General features: G+C 37.5%; 2 protein-coding genes across 3 annotated transcripts; one reads left to right on the top strand and one right to left on the bottom strand.

Annotated features, from left to right (window-relative positions):
• The first annotated feature begins 1,173 nt into the window (after positions 1–1,173).
• col9a3 (collagen, type IX, alpha 3) lies at positions 1,174–18,364 on the top strand. Its single transcript, XM_079477516.1, has 32 exons — positions 1,174–1,305; positions 1,847–1,915; positions 2,646–2,681; positions 2,880–2,951; positions 3,049–3,102; positions 4,730–4,765; positions 5,067–5,090; positions 5,789–5,842; positions 5,982–6,035; positions 8,120–8,161; positions 9,253–9,309; positions 9,408–9,461; positions 9,582–9,635; positions 10,492–10,545; positions 10,665–10,718; positions 10,831–10,884; positions 11,025–11,078; positions 11,155–11,208; positions 11,315–11,368; positions 11,471–11,515; positions 12,295–12,348; positions 12,520–12,573; positions 12,940–12,993; positions 13,259–13,330; positions 14,031–14,066; positions 14,574–14,618; positions 14,763–14,795; positions 15,011–15,157; positions 15,269–15,323; positions 15,414–15,596; positions 16,852–16,929; positions 17,552–18,364. The coding sequence occupies exons 1-32, from the start codon at positions 1,240–1,242 to the stop codon at positions 17,734–17,736; spliced, it is 2,037 nt and encodes a 678-aa protein (XP_079333642.1). The 5' UTR covers positions 1,174–1,239; the 3' UTR covers positions 17,737–18,364.
• Positions 18,365–18,412: 48 nt separating this feature from the next.
• On the bottom strand, positions 18,413–22,991 carry LOC306906380 (spermatogenesis- and oogenesis-specific basic helix-loop-helix-containing protein 2-like). 2 transcript variants are annotated; one of them, XM_079477727.1, is made up of 6 exons: positions 22,906–22,991; positions 21,615–21,693; positions 21,292–21,442; positions 19,566–19,764; positions 18,884–19,025; positions 18,413–18,809 (listed from the first exon to the last, which is right to left on the bottom strand). In XM_079477727.1, exons 2-6 carry the CDS (start codon positions 21,681–21,683, stop codon positions 18,744–18,746), a joined length of 627 nt encoding a protein of 208 aa, XP_079333853.1. In that variant the 5' UTR covers positions 21,684–21,693; positions 22,906–22,991; the 3' UTR covers positions 18,413–18,743. The 2 variants fall into 2 exon arrangements, with proteins under 2 accessions (XP_079333853.1, XP_079333852.1); XM_079477726.1 differs by having other exon boundaries at positions 18,413–19,025.
• Positions 22,992–23,871: the final 880 nt, after the last annotated feature.

Raw genomic sequence — 23,871 nt, 5'->3', positions numbered from 1 at the left:
CAGGTTTTCACAAACAAAGTGGATGACAATGGGAACCATACACTGGTAAGTAGCACATAAGCTCTATTTGGACGGTAATTGTTTCTCACAGGGACATAAGATATTTCCACCATTTACAGGGTTGACATCTGAAGCGTAAAAACCCCTAGTTGAATTAACAGATGACCCCAAATGTTTTAAGCCCTGCAGTAACCATGCAGATTTATTTTTACAGACGTCCTCTTAAAAATAAAATTTCCACCTGAATGCTGTGATGTAATAATAACTAAATGCTCCTAATAAAGTGGTTCTCAACAGGGGGCCCCGGATGACTTTCAAGGGGGCCTCAAGATGACTCATATTTTAAAATTAGACAAAAGATCAATTTAAATAAATTTACGAAACATATAAAACAAGATATTTCTTATTTTTAGGCCATTTTTTTCCAGGTAATGTCAAGCTCTAAAATATTTAATTGGGGCGATATTTTGTTAGTGATAGGGCGGCCTTTGAATATTGTTGAAGGGGTGGGAAGGAATACAATGAGGGGCCTTGGAGTCAAAAAGGTTGAGAAGCTGATCCATCTGCACAATACAAGCTTGTATGATTCCTTGGTTGTGCTTTTGTTTTGTTGCTTTCTGTTCGAGTTCCACGAATGCAAGACAGATTTTCTGCTGTTCATAATAAAGACCATAATTTTTAACACCGAGTGAGCACTGATCCTGTTTCGAGGAATTTCGCATCTGTCAGACCTGCTCAAATCAAAGCAATTACTGAGGGAAAAATGTTCACTACGAAACATAGTGGATTAAGTGTTTCATAACTCATGCAGGACAATTGAACAGCATGTGAGGAAAAGTGAAGTAATGAACCCTCCAGTGAGTTCTGTTTCATAATAATACATCATAAAAATGACATGTACACTTTGCTTACAAATGAATAGAAACACAAAATCAAGCAGTTACTGAAACATGCTGCTGCATGATCTTTTCTTTACTGTGACAAAATCTGAAATTGGCTGTGATGCGTTTCTTTCTCGTAACCTTTTCAAAGATTTCTTTCCTCATTAGTCTTTGAGGATGTAGTGGAATTCTGAGCATGTCATGCAGTGAAACTAGGCTCTCTTGAGTTCATTTCCACCCCCTCCGCTGGACTGAGCTCTGCCCCTTCAGATGCAGCCTGGGATTTAACTTCATACTGAGAGTTATTCAGCAGCGGTAACCCGGCGCAGGGTACAGGACTGTGGGGAGTACAGTAGCCATGGCCATGTTGTCAGCTCTTCAGCTTCTATTTCTGTGCCAGCTGTTAACATCATCTTTTGCCCAGGTAAGACACTCAATAAAGGATGTTTTTGGTCGCAGCATGTAAGGACTCTTGGTAACCTGTTGCTTTAGCTCAAGGTCCGTCTTCTATTATGCGCTGAGCTTGTTTGCTTGTTCACTTTTGTATGTCTGATGTGCTTGCTGTCTGAAACTATCCCGCCAGAGAGATATTACCTGACAGTTATATCTATACACATCTGTTGTGCGAACGCCCTAAAGATACATTGTTTTACTAATTTATTTTAATTCATATTGCAAATGCTTCCGGCTCAATACAGTGTTGTTTTACACTTTCACAACGTACGTTCTTTCATAGCAGCCTGAGACATTGCAGTACAGTCTTAAATTTTTTTTAAAGGTCCATATTAACCGCATTTTGCTTTTTCTAAGTGCTAGTTGTGAATAAATGTGATAAGATATGCTTGATAGAAAAATGCGTAAAACTAAAGGATATCAGTTTCACATTAAGAACTTTAACATGATTAAGTATACTTGTCCTATATTAAATTTGTTAAAATGTTTTGGGATTGTTTGTGTTATAACAGAGGCCAGGTCCGCGTGGTTCAGCTGGACTGCCAGGGCCACCTGGACCCCCAGGGAAAGATGGAATTGATGTGAGTTGACATATAGATGTTTGAAATGTAAAGAATGGTTTAAGAAGAATGGAAAATAATGAGCTCTTTTCGTATTTCCTCGTGTTGCTTGCTACACTTTCTGAACTCGGAGCTGTGCTGCAAGTTTAAACATCTAATGTGGAAATGGGAAATTGTATTTATCTTGTGATATGGTACTTCCATCAAACCTGGTAAATTTGAATGTAAAGCCTTTTTACAACTGACCCTTACCTGTAGCTGTATTAATATAAAAATAATTATTTATATATATATATTTTTTATATGATAAATGATTCATTCATATATATGTATATATATATATTTAAATGTATATAATTTTAAGGTGTCCTTATCATTCAATATGGGGTGTGTTTTATTGTCAGAGGAGAAAGAAACTTTGAGGAATTTACGAACGTAAACTGTGAATAACAGGGAATGTTTCCTTAGTAAATGACACCCTGTTTAGCACAGGCTGTAGAAGTGCAGTGACAGAGGGACCATTCATTCAGCCTCCTGAAATCAAACACAACCCTCCCCCTAATAACCTTCCACTCCTTCTTTACTCCTCAGTTTTATTCAGCTCTGACTATTTCTGTTCTTCTCAAACAAAGTACTTAAGTTATCAATATGTTCATATAAATCTGCATTAGTCTTATTGTTGTTGTGTTATGATGTACTATGGGAAATTCAAGGAATTGGCAGAAGCTCAGTCAGTATGTTTTCTCTGCAGGGTAAGAACGGCCCTGCTGGACTTGCTGGAAAGCCTGTGAGTGTCTCTGCTTTCTTACTTCATAATCCAATGCCTTCCAATCTTTTGATATATTTTTGGACTGAAAGCTAACCTTATCCACCATATTCATTTTGCATTTATCACTTCTAGGCTTTATATGAAAAACCATGTCAACTTATGATCAAGATACAAATCATATGGGCCAAGACTCACTTTTGCTGTTTTTCATTGCAGGGGCCAAAGGGAAAAGCTGGTAAACCAGGGGCCGCTGGAATCCTAGGAATACCCGGCCTCCCTGGAGTGGATGTATGTCTATAGATTTTTCAAATCCTCAGTCTTTTAATTAGAAAGAAATCAAAAATGTGAAGTGTTCTTTCGATTTATCAATGTGAATGTTTTGTAGGGTTTGACAGGTCCTGATGGTCCCCCTGGAAAGGATGGACCACCGGGAGCAGTAGTAAGTGACCTGTTGCTTCTCTTAAGTAAAACCATCCTCCCACAACAACACTCAGACATGACATCACTAAGAGAATGTTTGAAAAGCTAAGCACCACGCTTTCATTTACCAGTAACGCTTCACTACAGTAGATAATATGCCAGAAGATCTCAAAGCTCAGAACCTCTTTTCACTTCTTTTCCTGAATGGGTTTGATTCTTGTGACTCCAAACTGGCGCGGGCGGTGTGTACACTGACTAGCGGTTTTAATGAGCATCATGTGACTTAAGTTTTTTTGAGCTGTAGTTTTTCTTCCTCCTAATGTGATGGAATGTGTCATCTTTCGACCACAGGTTTTCTGTTAATCCGTTTTGTGAATAAGGGAAATCCTGAATATTCTGTGTGACTGATGGCAGTAAACTGGACATTGGAATTCTTATTTAAGAGTGATCTGCACATTACACATGATAGGGGTAAACCGTATTTAATATTTGAACATTGGTGAATTTAGTCATGACAATTCTCCGTTTAAAGTCTGAAGCATGTTCAATGGACATGATGTGTCATTGTATTTGGTCTTGGGAGTAGTAGATCTGCTGGGCAAACATGAAGACTTGCTACTGCTCATACACACATTATGCAGTGAGCATAAAAGTGATGCAGCAGCGATGTTGGGCACAACATCCCTTAAACAGATCTAGACAATTCCAAATTATGACAGAGATTAAATGAAAATATTAAAACATTAAATTCGAAGTCTCTGTGGCATCTCCTGCTGCTGGTTGAGGCGCTAATTTGAGCAAAGTGACAAATGTCTGTCATGTGCATTGGAGAATATGTTCAAACGGATTTAGATGGCGGATTGCAGAATATAGCATTAGCACTATCAGCCTTCCTGTAGTTTTATGACTGATCTCGGTCATTTGGGCAATTTTATCGTTATGGAGGTGACACAAAAAAACACTCAGAGAATGTATTTGTTACCAATGTCATTTGTTTATATTTGACTAAACCCTTGTTGATCGAGTTTAAACATAAAGAATATCATTCTCTGTATGAGTTTTCTATTTAAAAAAAGGGAAAAAAACATGCGTTACGGATGGGCCAAAAAAGGAAACCGTTTTTGGGAGACGACATCTTTGTTGGATTAAAATGCACAAACCTGAAGCAATAACAACCAAAGAAATGGAGATGCCTCTTCACAGAACATAAAATATTAACATTATAAAAATTGTGCACTTTTATGAGGAGAATGTACCATTATGGGTGTGACAATCGGACACATGCACTAAAAAACATACAAACAAATGCTTTAAAATCTTGAATAGAGACCTCACATGGCTATTTGAACCACCAAATGTTGACATCTGTGCTGTTAGTATTGTTAAAACTTTTGGTTAAAACTTTATTGTTTCATGGTAAGGTTGACATTTTCACAGAATTGCTTATTTACTTTTTAACAAATCCGTTTAATAATGTCATTTTGTTTAGGTGAGTTCAGTGAATTAGGTAGTATTATCATTAGCTATTGGCATTTCAGGTTAAATTAAGGTGGGTCTTAGAGGTTTTACATTTTACAATACAAGGTCATGAAAGGGTATTTTAGTAAGTGCAGAATGTTACAATTTATGTTGTATTGTGTTTCCAGGGCGAACGAGGACCTCCCGGACCACCAGGACCCCCTGTAAGTGCACTTAGTAAACCTGCTCATGTTTTAACCTGTTTATCTGCAATAGCACAGTACCAAATAATGTTGCAGAGACATATTAGAAAACTGACTTGTTTACGTGCCAGTCTTACATATTTAATGACTTACGCCATGTCTCACAAACATGTTAAATTCCAGCATCCAGTGAACTTTCACACTAAACATTGATTCAGATCACCACATGAACTCGTACCCTTACACAGATGTGCTTGTTACTGTAAAAAAAAAGTATGGATGCATGCCAAATCTTAATCTTTTAATCTTCTGTTTACCTCAGGGCAGAGGGAGACCAGGCGCTGCAGTGAGTAAAACCTATCCAAAATATTCATTTTAATTAGCTATGTGTTCACATAATATTCACGTGACAGAATGTTTTTGAAAGATTGACAGTGCATTTAAAGGTCCAGTATATGAAATTTAGTGCCATTTTAGTGGTGAGGTTGCGAATTCCCTTTCGAAGGGCTACGGCGGCTGACACAAGGCTAAGATGACGTTGTGTCTTCACCGAAGCAGATAACGTATTTACGAAACGTCCTATGTAGAGCAGTTTGTCCGTTTATGGCTGCTGTAGGAAAACATCAATCAATTTCATGCATTCAATGGTATGAAACATAACGCTTCATTATGTAAGGTCTTAATACACCTTTGAAGACATAGTTATGTACATTAGATAGCATTTCTGTCAATATATCCTCCTAAAAATTACACACAGCACCTTTAAGGACACCTTTAAACAGAACAAGCATTTATTTGAAAACCAGACCTCAGCAACCTCAGCATTGTCAGTGCAAAGCTTTATAGTTAGCTATGAATCAAATGAAAATTGTGTTAAGAGATGACAGTTGAGGGGTATGAAAGTTCCAGATATAGTTTTTGCTAATATCTTTTTTTAAATACAAGCTTTTAACCACTTAAATTGAGTCCAACAAATATATTCAATGTGTCAACCAGCCCTTATGTTCTGTACTTAGCATTTGAATGTGTGTTTTCTGTTTTAAGGGTCTTTCTGGAGCTAATGGTCTTCCAGGTGGACCAGGACCTCAGGGTGCGCCTGTAAGTGTCTGTTTAAAGATTACAATCACGCTCTGAGAACGCTTAGAAAGTTTAAGCATATTAATGGCTAAAGGTTTTTCAATGATTAATGTTTTTCATATTTGTGATTGGTGACACACGTTTGTGTGATGGGTTGTAGGGATCTGAGGGTCTTCCGGGACTTTCTGGTCAGCCGGGCCAAGACGGACCACCTGTAAGTACCACATACAAAGGCATATCAGCACAATGAAACACACAATGAAAGACATGTTTTAAAAAAATTACATTCGAGCTATATAGCGGGTTGATTAAAGTCCCGGTGAAATTAAAAATGACAATTCCTAATGAAGTGTTTATTATTAATAGCCTGTCAGTGTGGATCATTCTCTCACAATCTTCACTCAAAATTAAAATGCACTTCCGCTCTCTTGTGGCTTTCCATCTCCAATGACGTCAATTAGAAGGCTTGGGCGGAGCATCCGTTAACTCCACCCCTCCAACTGTCAGTTTGCTGCCAGCAGGGTCACCCCGAAGCATAGTCGATATAGGTGGTTGCCTAGGGCGCAACATGCTTGGAGGGGCGCCAAACAAGAGATGCAACATGTAAACAGCGATTAGAATTCATGATCTTAGCGCGTTAATTATGCATGTGCAACAGAGACCAGCTAGTGTGAGCTGTGTAGGTAAACCTCACTAAACGACTTCAAGAGGTGCTCTAGCGACTGATACTAGTGTCCGTGGCGTTTAGCCTCCTTGTTAGTGCGCCTCCTTCCCAGAAGATTCAGGTGGGGCCGGTTACACATGTCGACACAGTTTTAGTAAATGTCCAAAGACAAACATCCATTTTTTTATACAATAGGCGAGTTAAAATAAAAAACACATCAGATGCGAAAGGTAGGAAACAAAATATAGTAATATAGAGGTACGAATTATACGTTTATGTCAGCCATTTATGTTTACATACTATATTAAAATAGCTTATTTAGAACCACTTGCGTGCTGTTTTTTTACTGGTTTCAAGTTAGTGAACTGCAAAGTTTGTTTAGTGGCACTGTAACTAGCCCGTGCCTAAATCCAAAACAATTCAACAAACTTCTATAAGCAAATGTGCAGAGGGTGACACAATTTTTTTAAATGTTCTCATTAACCTTTATCTTAATAATAGTATTACTAATCAAATATGAGTTTCATAAGGGCTAATATTGAAATACTGTATTATTGAGAGAACAATCAGTTTTCATAATTAGTTCAAAACAAAAAACATTATTTTCAAACAATGAGAAGGTCATGTTATAATAACATAATTATAAATGTTGCTTTTAAATATGTCATTTTCAGATATTTAAATGTATTCACTTATTTTGTATTTTATAAAGCCAACAGAGGCTGGTCTGGCCCTGGCTGCCAGTTCCATAATGCAACGCCTGCTTTTCCAGATCTAATTATTTCGCATTGAAAAAAACACAAACCACCACAGCCACTATTTTTCTTATTTAATATTCTGTTGCACTGTTGAAATGTGGCAGAATACGAAAGTAAAAACTTCTGCAACAGCCGGTTCACGGGGAGTTACTCTGTTGTGTTAGTTACTCTGTAAAAGTAATGAATTACTAGTTACTAATTACATATTCAATAGTGTACTTAGATTACTGTACAAATGAATCTCTCCAAAAAATATTGAATTACTAATTGCTTTCTATATCCTATATCAACCTTGATTAGTTAAGTTATTCAAGGATAGACATGAAACGCCTCTTTTCATTTATTCATTTATTACCCAAGTGTTAAAAATGTGAGAATTATACATTAATGCACAGATTTTTAAGACTTTTGAGATTTTAGACTTTGAATTTTGATGTCAAATTCACTGTTGCACACACACATATTACACACAGTATTTAGTTGACACATGTTACACCCCACACTGCTTAAGAGATCCCCAAAAAGATGTCATCAATTACTCATCCTCGGGTTGCTCCAAACCTGCGTAAATTTCATTCTTCTGCTAATCACAAAGATATTTGGAAGAACGATGTAACCAAACAGTTCTAGAGCACTATTGGCTACTGCAGTTTGCAAGAAACAAATGGTGCCCGAGAACCGTCTTTCACATTCTTCAAAATATCTTGTTTTGTGATCAACATAACAAAGCATTGTACACAGGGTTGGGATCGACCTTAGGATGAGTAAATGAGGACATCATGATATGATATGTTTGATATGCGAATGTGTTCAAAAAAGCTGGATGGATAGATGATTTATGTAAACATGTTTAAACATTCTTTTCCATCTATTTAGGGGCTTCCAGGAACTCTTCCTGAAGGTAGTGGAGACCTGCTGGTATGTTAAGATGATTGCCACTTTTTGCTTCAAAAACCCCTGCCATGCAGTAACAATGCATTTTACAGTATGCTGCTTATTTTCACAAGTAGGGGAGAGCAGGGCACAACCAATAACTTTGGGGTTTTCACTCAAAATATATTTGAGCTTGATTAATCCGATTTTTACACACATCTCTAATACAAATGAACACTTAACCCATTATTATTTGATCTATAAACAAGAATAATAAATCTGTCTATATTGGATGGATATCCACACGTCTATCATCCAGTCATCCCTCAATACATATGGATAGCTATATGAGAAAATGCTGCACAATAATAACAAAAAATCATAATGGTTAGTTTCATTACTACTGTAAGATAGTGTTTTAGATAATATAAGGCTAAATTTGATGACTAACACACCCAACCTGGGTTTTTCCCAGGAATACTAACTGCAACCCATGATATTATTGCAAATTTTAATATATATATAGCATGCATCTATAGTTCATCTGTAAGACTGGCAAAAATAACACGAGAGTTGTTCATTGTATTCAATGTCTATGTATTGTATGTGTGTTTATACGTGTGAATGTAATGTTACTTTTAATGTTGATCTACTTTCTACGTGTTCAACTTATGTTTTTTTTCTTGGTTTCGGTTTATTTCTACAGCTGCTTTGATTCAATTCAAATTTTAAAAACACTTTAAATATGGAATTAAATTGAAAAAATTTACTTTAATGCTGCCAATACACTCTTTGTCCAGTATCTCAGTGAAAACACATCAAAACATATCACAAAGGTAACTGTCGCTGGCAATGAAAGAAATGACCGAAAGCACAGATCCTTCAGTATTTAACTACATGTAAAACATCCATGTTACAATTAACCCTGCGTTAGTTTGTGTCCTGCTCACCCCTTCTGCATGTAGGGCAGTCTACCCATCACTTTCTCACTATCAGCACAAAGTGATCCGCTTTCGTTCCGTTCACAACATTGTTTTAAAACTAAGTGCTAAAGTTATCTTGCTGAAAAGGATCAACCGTCAGCAGTCTTGTTCTTCTTTGCATGCAGATTGATTGCATCATTGTCTTGTTTGTAGTGTCCGTCCATCTGTCCTCCAGGTCCTCCAGGACCTCCTGGAATGCCTGGTTTTAAGGTACTTTACCACAACACCTCTTCATCGACATCTTCACATGCCTGTATGCTACAAAAGAGATTTCAGTCATTTATGAGCCAGTTCTGCGTTCCATTTAGGGTCATACAGGTCATAAAGGAGATAAGGGAGAGGTTGGAAAGGATGGAGAACTGGTAAGGTTTTACTAATATTATAAATACTAAGGTCAAACTGTTTTCAAATTATAATAATACCAAAAACAGAATTCAGCTAGTTTAATATGTTAACAGGATCTTTGTATATTCTCCTTTTAGGGCGATCAGGGTCCGCCCGGTCCTCCCGGAATCCCGGGTACAGTGGGTTTACAGGTGGGTTACAGGTGGGACTAACTCACTCCTCCAAAGCACCATAAAGCCAATTGGATGTAAAATGCTTTTAAGCTGTAACAAAACATAGAGTCACACACATTTAACACAAAGTTACACAGGTTGTATCACATTTGGCCAAACAAGTGTTCATATAGACCTTCAAACAACACTAATTTGCCCTTATGCTGTTTTGGGAGGATATATCGCCCTGTGCAATAATGTTTAGCTCAGTCTTAATTTTCCTTGTCTTAAAGACTGAAAGAAGTGACAATAGGTTTACGTTGCATTGCTCAGGACAACTAAGCCATCAACCGTAGCATGGGAATGAGAGTGGACAAGTGTAGATTGTAAATTGTATGATTGTAAAAAGGTCAGTCATAACCCTGAGTTCCACAGCTCTTTGTCTCAAATGGAAGAATTAGGCTGTTTTTAAGTTTTACCATTAATCCGTTGGGGAAATGGCCGAGATTCGAGGGCAAGAGTTGCATTATTATGTGGATAAATGCTGGGTAAAAGATAAGTAAGAACAGCTTTTTAAACTAGGTTATGCCTTAAGAAGAGCGAGCTGTTAAACCAATTATTTTACGAGGTAGCAGAATTGTTAGAGAAAAACAACAATGAAGTCCTATCCCAAATCTGAATAGTCACTAATTTAAAATCAGAACGCAGTAAAACATTTGAAAGAAATGAACAACCTTGTGAGTTATTATCTATTGCCATTGAATTGCGTTGACGACACTATAATTCTATTTTGTTAACATTTCAGGTGTAAAATGAATAGATGTGGACATTGGAATTGCTTTGTGCAAAATCTATTACATTTATTTGATTATTTATTTTCTCTTGATATATTCAGGGTCCCCGGGGTCTGAGGGGTGTGCCGGGTCCAGTGGGGCCAGTAGGTGATAGAGTAAGTACTCCATTGTGTCAACAACACTATTTACATGTTTCCACGTTCCACATTTTACGGAAATCGAGCATCAGTGCAAACATCCAGAATTGTCTTTGACGGGTGACATCTCTCTGCAGGGATTTCCTGGCTTCAGAGGCAAACCCGGCATTGCTGGTGTCATTGGAAAAACAGTGAGTCTTCTCTTATTCCACTTTATTATGTCGATTATTTCCATAAAGGTGTGTGTTTGCGTCAAGAGTAAATCTCATTCTTAAATGCGTTTTGTCTTTTTGAATTTTCTAGGGTGACTCTGGTGAAAAAGGACCTCAAGGTTTTAAAGGGCCCAAAGGAGAGATTGTAAGTTATGGAAAAACAAACCTAGATTCGGGATCATTTGAATAATAAACATGCTGTTTATTTAGGTGTGTTTGCATAGGGTTTGCATAATACGTATGTATTATGAATATGAAAGACATTTGAAGTTGTCCTCTTAATAGGGAAAAACAGGCCCTAAGGGAGTACCGGGAGGTGTAGGACCCAAAGGCGAACCTGTAAGTCACTTTAATTTGCTTGTGTTTATAAATGATAATAGTTTTTTCCGGAAATGTGAATGTTTTTAAATTGTAGGGCATGCCAGGTCGAGATGGGAAGGATGGGACTCAAGGCATGGATGGTGAAAAGGTATGTTTACTGCTGAAACATTGTACTAGTAACTAGTTTAAACAGCAGTACATCTCAGGTAAACCACAGTAGTGCCAATGGTTAATGTGTGGGCTTGGGTTTGTAGGGTGATGCTGGACGACATGGGGTATCTGGTGAGAAAGGACCTAATGGATTGCCTGTAAGTATTATCAGCTGCTTAAGCAGTTTAAATGTTGATATCTCAACATTAGCATCGCATGCATTGATCTTTGCGTGATTCGTGTTTATCTGTGTAATTCAGGGTTTGCAAGGAAAAGCTGGCAGCAAAGGAGCCAAGGGAGAAGTTGTAAGTACATCAACCTACCAATCTTTTAATTTGTTAGGGAATGCATAGACCAGATCAAGAGATAGCCAGTGACATTGCAAGGAAAGAATATGTTGTCAAGGGTCTGAAACTTGTTTGTAATTACTAAAGTCATTATACTGCAATTTACTAAAGTTTACTATGGTGCATTTTCTCGTTTTACGATGTGAGCTAAGTGAAGGAAATGTAAATTACATGTTATTTTTTGGTAGTGTTGAATATGCAAAGTGAGAGGTTGAAGAAACTAAGATTGGAACAGACAATCTTAGTCTGTCTCGGAATCCTTAGTCTGTCTCGGAATCTGGTTAGCATCCTTGGTAATGAATTGTCAGACTCATTACACAAGTTCTCTGGTTGTCTTGTAATCTGATTTACTTGAAAGCATGGAGGGTTGTTTAAAGGGATAGTTCCCCCCAAAATCTGTCATCATTTACTCACCTTGCAATATAAGTGTATTTTTAATGCTTATAACCAAACAGTTCCTGGGCCCCATTGACTACCATGGTAGTTTTGTTCTTTCAAAGAAAATCCGAGAAGATATTTTGAAGAACAGTTCTTTGACTACCATTGTCATTTTTCCTACCATGGTAGTCAATTGGGCCCAAGAACTGTTTGGTTACAAGTATTCGTCCAAATATCTTTCTTGTAAACAGGTTTGGAACAACTAGAGAGTGAGTCATTCCTGACAGAATTTTCCTTTTTGAGTGAACTATCCATTTTAAGATAGCTTCTAATATGGTTAATCTTTGTCCTCCATTCAGGGAAAACCGGGGGAGATGGGAAAAACCGGACCATCTGGAGAGCCAGGTATCCCTGTATGTATCTGATGCGAAATAAACACATCAAACATCACAAGTGTAGAAATACCAAGACAAACAGCATGTCGAGTTGAGAGTTGACTAACAGATTATGTGATGTACAATCATTGGTGCTGTTTTCTGCACTATTAAAGCTATTACTGTAACATACTGACTGTTACTTCACAGGGCGAGATTGGCATCCCTGGAGAGAGAGGAGAGGCTGGACCCAGAGGTGTAGCTGTAAGTAACAATAACCGAAACCACTACAGGAGACTTTTATTTTTTAAACGGCTGATCGAGTCTAGAGAAACACTGTTGAACGGATCAATAATCTTTACATTCATAACACCCTCTTCACAGATGTTTAAATTATGAATGAATTTATATTTGACAATATTTTTGAGACCTTTCAAATGCATACAATTAAATTACACTGTATTATATTGCTTTTGCAGTGTTGATCTCATGTATGGTCTAGAATACAGTGAAAGTGGCTCATTATGCTCAATGCCCCAGATACAGTATATGTCATAATGGGCGGTTTGGTTGTCGTATTTCTTTTCTTTTGTTCATTGGATGATGTTTGTATTTGTGTCATCGTTTTAGGGTGGCCTTGGACTACCTGGAAACGCTGGTCCACAAGGTGTAAAAGGATTCCAGGTCAGTTGCACATGTGCATACTGTAGTTTTTCATTTTAATTTGATAAATGTTTTCCATGATCAGGTGTTGAATTCCACCCATGTTCATTTGACCGTCCGTCCTAACCAGTTGCGACAAGGCATTTAACCAGTTGTTTATTTTGAATTGGTCACAATGCTGCATTGCATATTCAGTGAGGACAGACATATAATGCATCTGGTTAGCGTTAATAGTGTGATGTCATTGCAGTCTGACTGCGTTATGAAGTTTTGTTTTTCCATATAGGGTGTTAGAGGGGCTCTTGGGGATCCGGGTTTACCCGGCCCGACTGGAATCAGAGGCGGGTTTGGTGAGAGGGTAAGTGATTCTATCTTATATATAACATTTAATTACATGACAGAGGAAACATTGTCAAGGGAAATGCTTACAGGAAAAAATGAAAAGAAAAGTTTGCCAAGTCCAGCATCAATGTTACTAGTGTATTGCTCCACATTGTTTTTTTATGAATTATACCCTAAATTATGAGAAAGGGTTTTTTTTCACTTTCTGTGTAAAAGCGTTGGACAAAATCACATAGACTTTGCATCTTCTGACCTGAGGTGTGTCTTAAGCTCGTTTGACTGGCCATGGCCTGTAAGGAACCATTTAAAATAACCTACATAGCAAAGCAATAACAACCACTCAGAAACATTCTACGTTCTTGGCAAGTTAGAAATAATTAGCAACATCTTAGCATCCTGGTGGTGATTTTTTTTCAGTAATAATTTCTTCCAAATAAAAATATATTTTTTCTACTTTTTAATGCATCGCATTAGCTTAGTTTCTTTGTAAAGATCTAAAGTGGGAACAACGTCTTCTTCTGTTCGGACTCTATGGCTCAGGATACAGAACAAAGGATGTCTGTATTCTGCAGCCACCGGCATCCGCTGATAAACACACACACACAAACGCACGCACACACTCACATACCTACAAAGTGCGCCTACCTTGGCCCATACTTTCATGTTCTATTTATTTAAATACTCTCTCTCTCTCTCTCTGTCTCTCTCACTCACAGGGTCCTGTCGGGGCTAGTGGTCCTAAAGGAGACATGGTAAGAATATGTCACAGTGTGATGAAATAACTTAACACATTGAAACACTCTGTGTTTAGTTTATTAGGAACACTTTACTAAATGATGCATTAGTCTCAGTTCCTCATGGCATATATTTCACAAGACGTTGGAAGCATCTCTTTTAGATTCTGGTCCATGTTTATATATTAAATTCAGGAAATCAAAGTAGCATGCAGGCAAAGTGGCATGGGACCACTGAAGAACAGTGAACTCATTGTCATTTTGATGAAACTAGTTTGCGATGCTTTGTAAAATGGTTATGCATTAGTGTGCCTAAATTTACCTATTAGGAAAATTGTAATATCACGATCATATGGTCAGGAACAATGTGGCACAGTGAACCATTTCATTTTCATTTCATTCCAATTGCTGATGTGAACAATAACTTACGCTCCTGACGCGTACTTTAAACGTGTTCTTACTGGAAGTGGTCAGGTGGGTATAGGTTGTTTTGTTGTTAAAGTGGTGTGTGTTTGTGTGTTTTAGGGTGTGGCCGGAAGTGACGGTTTACCTGGAGAGAATGGAGAGCCTGTATGTAACTCATTCCTGTAATTGTATTGATATGTTGAATACATACAGTTCTATACTTTCTGAATACAATAGAGAATATTCCTAAATATTTATACATATAGAATTTGAGATATTCAGGACTGACACCATTTCCTTGTATTTTAGGGTCCCTATGGCCCTGTCGGTCAGAAAGGAGAGGTGAGTTCAATATTCAGTATCTCTCTGTCCCAGTTTTTTCTTTACAGTCGATCAGGGACTATTTTGCTCTATCAAAGTTGCACTGATAAAAGAAAAATCATTAAAATAAATATCTCAATAATATTAAGTTAAGTTGATTTCTTTCAGCCACAAAATGATATAGGGGCAGCCCTAGAGTAACTCTGATGTGTTTTCTCATGTTCACCGTTTTACAGTCTGGTAAGCGTGGTGAACTGGGACCTAAAGGAGTTGCAGGACCACAAGGAGAAACCGGACCAAGAGGTACACCTGGAAGAACGGGAACGATGGGATTACAAGGAGAGCAAGGTTTTCCTGGAGTTGCTGGGAAGACTGGTGTTTCTGTGAGTAACTGTCTGATAATGTGCTGTTAGGTTATGCTGACTCTAATATACAGTTAACCTTTACAGTAAATGTATTAATAGTACTTGAAATGATTGTTCATCATGTTTCAGGGCAAACTGGCCAGTGAGCAGCACATCAGGGAACTCTGTGGATCAATGATTGATGGTAAGACATTTACACTACACCACACTTCCACATTATACTGGTTTTTGAAAAGGACTCAATGAGTTTACAATCTGCCAATGTCCATCTTAGATCAAATTGCTCAGCTGGCCGCAAACCTAAGAAGACCTCTGGCCCCTGGTGCTGTGGGACGCCCCGGACCTTCTGGACCTCCAGGGAGACCAGGAGAAGTTGGATCCATTGGTCACCCTGGAGCACGTGGTCCACCAGGTTATAGAGGACTGCCGGGAGATCTTGGCGATTCTGGTCCAAGAGGTGAGCAACATCTTGGAGAAAGCATGCATCTGTTTTTTTGCAGTTGAAATAAGTTCAAATAAGATATGATACGCTGGAAATCATACGGTGGTGTCGAACTATTCTTAGACAGCTTAATACTGCTCAGAGGTGGCATGAGTTTAAATTATACAATTATAGAAACTGCCCCTGAATTGCCATTGATAGTTGGGGCTGTAGTGAGTCAGGGAGCAGGCGCTATTGCTTTTCATAGTAAGTCTTTTCATTACAGCATATCAGAGAGTTCGAGTTTATTCGAAAAAACGTGCAGGAAATAAAGCGTAAGTAAGCGATAATGTACAGGCAGCCGTTTGTTAACGCAGAAATAAGCCCCGACAGTGTGATCAGGACCCGACGCAAAGCAGAGGGGTTACCGTGTGTTATTAGTTTTGAGAGATTGTTGACTGGGAATAAAGAAACCTGCGAATGTTGCGACTGGCCAATCAGAATCAAGCATTCCAACGAGCCGTTTTATAATATATTTGAATAAAGAGTTACATGTTGGACATCACTTTTGACCACAACTGTAATTAATGACTACAATGCAAAGAGAAAGGGCCAGATCAAATAAATGTTCATATTATATAGTTTGTACTCCTCACATTCGTAAGTCCGTTCAGTCTATTTTTAAGGTTATTTTTTGGTGATGTCCAACTGACTGGCAAAACCAGAAGTTATCAGTGCTGGTGTGAATAATAATCTACCTGCTAACCAAGAGCTTTCAAAATAAAAGTGAATCAACATATCGTGATAAACAAAATGCCTAAAATGAACAAGACTCTTATGTGTCGTTTATAACAGTAAGATTTTGCAGGGGGGCAATTCCGTGAACATGTCAACCATACCATAAAGAAAGTAAGGTTTTATCAAAGGTTTTTACTATTCTAACAGCACAGACTTAAACTCTCTTCAAGTTTTTAAAGCATTTGTTTTATTTTTAGTGCTTGATTATTCATAGTCAGGTAAGTGCCATTTTCAGCATTGTCACACCCAGAAAGGTACATATTCCTCATAAATAAACACATGAAAATTAAAATAAAGTAACTATTTGATGTTCTACAAAGAGGCATCCCTTATTTGTTCGGTATTATTGCTTCGGGTTTGTGCACTTTAATTCACAGAAATCCAGGTTTGGTATCGCTAGTGATGCAAAAATGACACGATATCTTCACATTAGTTGTTATATTAGTTTTATATCCAGAAACTAATTTCTTCCTCTTTTTTTCTTACTCTTCAGGGGATTTTGGTGAGCCGGGTGATAAGGGTCCAATTGGTAAAGCCATCGAAGGGCCCGCTGGAGACCAGGGTGAACAGGGTATGTGCAGACTTGTAATATATCCATTTAAGTTATTTAAAATTGAAATTTCATGATAATTCACCCACTCACATGTCATACACATGTGTGTTTATTTCTTCTGTCGAAAACAAATTGAGGCTTTTGAGGAAAGCTTTCCAAGGTTCTTCTCCACCTAATGCACTTACCCCCTGCTTTTGGTTTCATCGCAGCTTAAACAAATTATACCTTTAAACATAAACTATTCCTTTAAGAGTTCTCATGCCTGTAAGTCAAATCAACTTTATTTATTCTACATATAATAGCATTTAATACACATTGTTCCTAAGCAATATTACAGTATATACAAATGTTTTGTAGTATAGATAGCGAAGTATAAATATTGGACTTTATGTATTTAATAGTCATAGCCTTTTAAAAGACAATAGACCATAATATTATTATAATAGCGATGTTGATTCAAATCACTTCAAAAGCAGAGCTGATGTTGTAGATTTATTTCATTTTGAAACAAAGTCACATAAATATAAAGCAAAATTCTCAAACAAGATCGTATAAGTTTTGTGAGTCAAGTATCTCCATTTAGGTTCCTCACCTAGTCAACAAACCCAACTAAGATTTAGTGTCTCTCTGTGCCCAACAGGATTGCCTGGTGTGAATGGCATTGTTAAAGACGGGCGTGATGGAACACCTGGAGATCCAGGAGAGCAAGGAGAAGCCGGAAGAACAGGACGCGCAGGACACCAGGGATCACCTGGAATCTGTGACACGTCTGCATGCCAGGGTCCTGTGGTTCATGGGAAGTCTTCCAATCCCAAGAACCACTAAAACATCTGCATGATCAGGAGAGACAAGAGAACAAGAGTGAAAGAAATAACATAATTCACTTTCAGAAGTTTTTTGAGAGGAATATGTGAAGAAACGTTTGTGGATCATCACAGGATTTCAGCGATGAACAAACAAGAGTGGAACTGTGTGATTTCGACTCAATCAGCATAACTGAAGAACATCCTCAGACTTGAATCACCAGCATGTGTTGATGCAACAAAAGACTAAACTTCACTGAGACGCTTACTGATGCATGCGTGAAAGCAACAGCAGTGAAAAAACGAAGGACTTGATCAAAACCAACAAATGTAGAAATATTTGACGTTTTACTGCATCGGCATTTTCAAACATTTGTGTTTTGTATTGTTTTGCTTTGTCTTTTAGTCCAACATTTATTTCCTTAAATGTGTACAAAATCACTCTTTGAAGAATAAACAAATGCATCGATTCAGATGCTTCAAACTCTTGTAAAAATCTGTAGGCTCTAACCTCATCCACTAGATACTGGTGCTGTAAGGATTAACATTATTTTAAATACTATTTATTTCCGAGTTACTGTGTACAGTACATTGCTACAGCACGATGTAAAAAATAATAAAGACACTTTTCAGTAAATAATTTCTCTTAGAACTTGACTCTCTGAACTTTTCAATAATACATCAATGATGTTTGTTTTGATAAATAACGTTTTATTTAATGCAAAAAAAAAGCTTGTTGGCAAGACCCCAACCATTAATAATAAAAGTCTCATGTAAAAAACGGCCAAACAAATATATAGATGAAACATTGAAACATTGTACTGATATCAACATGTATCATGCGAACATGAAAACAAATTATTGTAAAACTGACCGTAAAGAACAGGCTTTACATGAAACGGATAATCACTACACATTCTGAAGTGTGGAAAGTTAAGATGTAAAAGGGTCTGTTCACAAGCTCCTCATAATACAGCAGAAACAACAAGTAATTTGTGTGAAGAAAGCTTCATATTGTCGTGGTTGGATTCAAGGTGCTGTACCGCTGGGCTTGATCTGAACTCCAGTCTTCTCACAGAATGTACTCTGAAAAGCCTGAAACAGGTTATTTCATACACGTTAAAGTCTTTCAAAACTAAACACAAACACCGAGAAGGGTAAACTATTACATCTTTGAGGGAATCTCCGTGTATTTCTCTGCTATACTTGAGGAAGGCTAAGGTCCACTGCAGCGTGGTGGCTTTATCAGTATCGGAAGAACAGAATGGGACCAACTGATTTAACTCGTCACAGCACAGACTGATTCGTCTCCTGAGTAAAAGACAAACATTATTGATGAAAACAATTATAGTTTCTTAACGATTCCAATAATCAGTATAGAAACATACGGAATTAAATGATTCTGCATTTTGACTGATTTTAGCAGTACTATTGACTGTTTTTATCCAAATATAATTATTTATATAAATAAATAGTCACATATATTCAATTAACTTTTTCCCTCATCAGTACAACATAGCAAAGCAAGTTCTTGCTACTCAACCCTCTGAGAAAGCAGATTGTGCTAAACACAAAGGATGATATTTGGAAGAATGGTAGTGACCAAACAGTTCTCATCCCCCATTGACTCCCATAGTATTTATTTAACCTCTAACCTGGCAGTAAATGGGGGAGGAGATCTGTTTGGCTAAAGATCATTCTTCCAAATATCTTCCGTTGCGTTCGCCACAGCAAAAAAAAATTATCCAGGTTTGGAACAATCTGAAGGTGAGTAAATGATTTTTGGGTGCACTATCCCTTTAAGGTTTTAACTGAACTTTCAAACCCCACTCTTTCACTTCATAACCCCACCTGCGATCTCGTTCCTTTCTGTTGTGTATTTCTCTGCGCTGAGTTTGATCCAAACAAGATCTTGATTTCTTGCCCTGCTTAGTGTTCAAAGCACCAGCAACTGGCTTCCAGTTCTCTGAATGCTGCGTTCCGTTAGAGGACCCACAAATCCTGGTGTAGATGCGTTTCACAGGAAGCCCAGCAATATCTGATGCCTCATCTTTAAAAAAGAGAGAAACAAGCCAAAACAAACATAATTTAAACACGTCTCTATGCCTGTCTCTAAGGGGCGATTGCCCGGACAAGGATTAGCTTGAACCAGGACAAGGCATTAGTTAATGTAGTATATTTAAGTCATTTTTAAAACATACTTTTCAAAAAAACATTACTGTGTCCATTTTGAGAATATATTTTAACATATGTCAGTGTAAGTTGTTTTGATCAAGACATATCTAGCATTAAAGTTAGTCTGGGACTAGTTTTAAGCCCTATCTGGGACACTGCCCTTAAATCTTTTAAAAAAAGCATTAGCATCTGTTTCTATGGTCTGTGTTGCCAAGTCTGTAGCTTTCCCGTGGAATTGGGTTACTAATACCCAACTGGACGTTAAGAGTGAAAGGATTTTGTTATTTAGATATCAATCCTAAAATGCTTTAATTTTTGAAGCCTGGAAAAGCTGCATATAACAATGTGATAACAACAGTGGTATGAAATTAGGAAGATCTGCGATACCAGTGATGTGCCATTTGAAGCTTGTGATTTACGTTTGTGCGTGACACTGGCGCTTATCTTCTTACTCATCAAAGCTGCCGCGTTTGGTCTCTTTCATAGAGCCTTAACATACAATATTCTGTGTAGAATTGTAATGGGTGAGATTATTATTATTATTTTTGGGGCGTTTTTGCCTTTATTTCAACAGCTGTTATGTAGAGAGGACAGGAAGTGAAGTGGGCGAGAGAGAGGGCTGTGGGATCGGGAAAGGACCTCGAGCCGGGACTCGAACTCGGGTCGCCCGAAGCTCAACAACGCTATATGTCGGAGCAATTCTTTAAATGAACATTTCTCCTGACATACTTGATTACTGTTGTTTACGTAGTGTCAAAAGGCCGACCAGGATTTTATACATTTTACACATAAAAACTACGGAACTCATGTGTAACTACAGGAATTATTTGCGATGAAAAAATCACATCTAGACAATTGTCTCTGGTAGTCAATAAACTTTTTTTAGGTGTATTGCATATGTTACAAGATCAACGAAAATTTCGTTTTATAAGTTATATGTGGAGTAAAGATGAGTAAATGTAAACTATTCCATTAAGCATCTCACAGTACACAACATGTAATATATTAATTATTAACATTTGATTTGACTCAATTTATTAATGATGACATCAAAGCAAAACATTTCAGGCACACCAGTGGTCTAAAGCAACATATATGTACGCATTTGGATGAAGAGGATGAGTTAAGAACATCTTAAAAACAGAAATAAAAGGAATAAACCGTTCATAACTTTGGAACAATTGGTGCCAAATTCCCATGCTGACGTCATGTGAAGACAATAAGACACGCTCTGCCGTGTTTTCATATGCTAATATGCTGCAAACATCTATTTTAATGTTGGTCGTTTGCGAACGGTTTGGTGGTTAATTCTTTCTCCAGATGACACAACAGAAAGTGTGGTTCCCAGGCGGAGATTGAAAACATTAGAAATGACACAAAAAAATATATAATAACGTCTTACTCTTCAGTGTGGCAGATATTTGCTGGTCAGCGCTGTCAGTGCAAATGACTCGCAGGTCTCTGATTACAATGTCAGAAACTTCAACTGCTCTGAAACTGCAGGTCAGTTCTTCAGAGAAGATCAGCTCAGACTCTCCACTGGCCTCCAGTAACTGAAAAAAGGGTAAAGGCTATAGGATAATACTCAGAAACAACACTAAACACAAAGCATAAACTAACCAAACAGATCTCAGCCATTTGACTGAACAGTAGATTATTTATATTCATAACAACTGATATGAGGAGCACTAATAAGATGAATAAGTTTCATGAATGCGGTTTCACCATCTTATCTAATTGGCTCCACTTCTTTGTTTCTGCTTTTTCAGGGGTCTTTGTAGAATGACACGCCATTGACAAACATCTGGGAGGCAAATAATTAAATCATTACAACACAAAGACAACTTTTGGATAGACATCAATGTCTGACATATTTAGTAAATGCATTTCCCATATTGAGTTATGACCTGTTCATATCAGAATAGGGATAGACATTATATTTTACTCTCACTGTGTGTGTGTGTGTGTGTGTGTGCACTGCAAACAGACAGAAATAGACAAATCAGCTACAAACGTAAAGTGATGGTTCTCCCAAAAATAAAACAAATTCAATTTTTAAATAAAGCTAATTTGTTTAAATGAATTGCAGTTGAAATTGATCTTTTCTTACAGTGGAGTCATGACCCTTTGCATGTGCATTCACCTTTCGCAGATGCTTATTTACACTTATAAATATTGATTCCTAAAGGCATACCATTCTTAACAAGAGAGACAGCATCCGGTACGTGTAATGTCTCAGAGGCATATCATCTATCGTCACCTATTGATCTTTCCTTACACTATGATTAATACAGTAGACTATATGGGCCTATATAAGGATGCGAAATCCCCCTTGACTTTTCCTTTAGGTGATGCACCTCCATCATGCTCCCACTTTTACTTTCAGCAATACCAGCTCTGCGTGTGCTATTTAAGGGGTTTTGAAGCGAAATTATGGAAGTAAACGCTATATACACTATGGGGTAGTTTCCCAGACAGGGCTTATAGTCTCAGACTAACTTTAATGTCAGAGACGTCTTGATTAAAAACAACTTGCACTGACATATCTTCAAATATATATTACTGTGATTGTTTGTCTCAAGATGCGCACAGTATTTTTCAAGTATGTTTTAATGATCCTAATTTAACTAAGGCCTGGTCCTGGTTTAAGCTCCTTGGCTGGGAAACCTCCCCAGAGAGAATACATAGCTTTAACGTTCTGATATTAACAAAACATAATCATCGGAAACGTTGTAACGTTACAACTTGACATAACTGGTTACCAAGTACTTATAACAGGAAGTCTGATGATTATATTTCAAGTAAAACAGTCGTTATTTATTTAAGGGAATCGCAAGTGAATTTGTCCGCATAACGTTATACCCCGATGAGGTAAACCTGCCATTGCCTGACTAATTATATCATGGCAGTTCAAAGCATTAAAACTACTATAAATGATGTATCTGGACTATGAAAATGGACGTATAACTACAATATTTCGACATTAAAGGAAATATGCTCGATGACATTGACTTACATGTCGCAGTTGAACAGTTAATACTGTCTGTTATCCTCAGGACTTCACTCAAGTGTTCTCCAAGAAGAGTGACGCGTGTCTGGGGTGTGGCCACGACGCCCCTTAAACTCTACGGGCCGTAAGAGCACACAAAACTCCGCAGAATTTTATTTTCCACGGAATTTAAACACAATTCAACTTTACTTGTGTATACATAGCATATTGATCCATTTATCAAATGCTATATTTAGTTGTATCCTACTTTCCACAAACATTTTTATCGTAGGCTGTCCGTCGCCCTAGTATACATATATACACATATATACATAATACATATATACACTATAATGATTACTATAGTAAACTGTTGTATAGTATAGTATTAGTAAAGCATACACAATCTATAAATACCATTTCCTATAGTAATATACCATATGATTATGGAATTTTACTAAGGTAAATACTGTTGTACACTGCAGTATTTCCCCTGTGTGTCCTGAACAAGCTCTGAAGACGGGGCACATAGTACAGCAGCACACCACAGAATAGCTCTCAGGTTAATGTTTATTATTCTGTGAAACTCAGCACAGATCTGTACATGTAGTATCCGTGTCAAAAAGAAAAAGAACTAAACCGTACATTTAGAGGCAGGATTGCAACACCACACGTTTAAAGACACACGCAAAAAAGAAAATAACAGCACGGTGGAGAGCACATTGGCCTTTTCTATCTTTTGTCAGGGAACTTGTTTGACTGGTCTGTCTTTTATGGCGTAGTTCCCCATCTTAAACTTTAAACGATATATTTCCAACCATACATTTAGACAGAGATACTTAGCGACAAGTGCATCTCCTACTACTGAAGTTTGAGCCATGTATTTTAGCAGCAGGAGTCTCAACAACATAGTTTTTGCGGCTTAACCATCTCAAGCATAAGGGCCACTGCAGTGGACAGCTATAAAAAAGCTTTTATTTTGCTTTTGCATGG

The sequence above is a fragment of the Barbatula barbatula genome (assembly GCF_947034865.1).
Source record: "Barbatula barbatula genome assembly, chromosome: 17".
NCBI lineage: Eukaryota > Metazoa > Chordata > Actinopteri > Cypriniformes > Nemacheilidae > Barbatula > Barbatula barbatula.
The sequence above is the reverse complement of the archived record's forward strand: the minus strand, read 5'-3'. Positions and strand labels throughout refer to the sequence as shown.

Bases quoted from the DNA above. Each gene is read 5' to 3' on its own strand.
- col9a3 (XM_079477516.1), top strand. From the start codon at position 1,240: ATGGCCATGTTGTCAGCTCTTCAGCTTCTATTTCTGTGCCAGCTGTTA. The intron at 2,952-3,048 runs GTATGTCTATAG...AATGTTTTGTAG, and splicing joins CCGGCCTCCCTGGAGTGGAT to GGTTTGACAGGTCCTGATGG. The intron at 5,091-5,788 runs GTGAGTAAAACC...TTCTGTTTTAAG, and splicing joins GAGGGAGACCAGGCGCTGCA to GGTCTTTCTGGAGCTAATGG.
- LOC306906380 (XM_079477726.1), bottom strand. From the start codon at position 21,683: ATGGCGTGTCATTCTACAAAGACCCCTGAAAAAGCAGAAACAAAGAAG. The intron at 19,765-21,291 runs GTAAGACGTTAT...TCTTTTTTAAAG, and splicing joins AATATCTGCCACACTGAAGA to ATGAGGCATCAGATATTGCT. The intron at 19,026-19,565 runs GTGGGGTTATGA...TCTTTTACTCAG, and splicing joins AGAAAGGAACGAGATCGCAG to GAGACGAATCAGTCTGTGCT.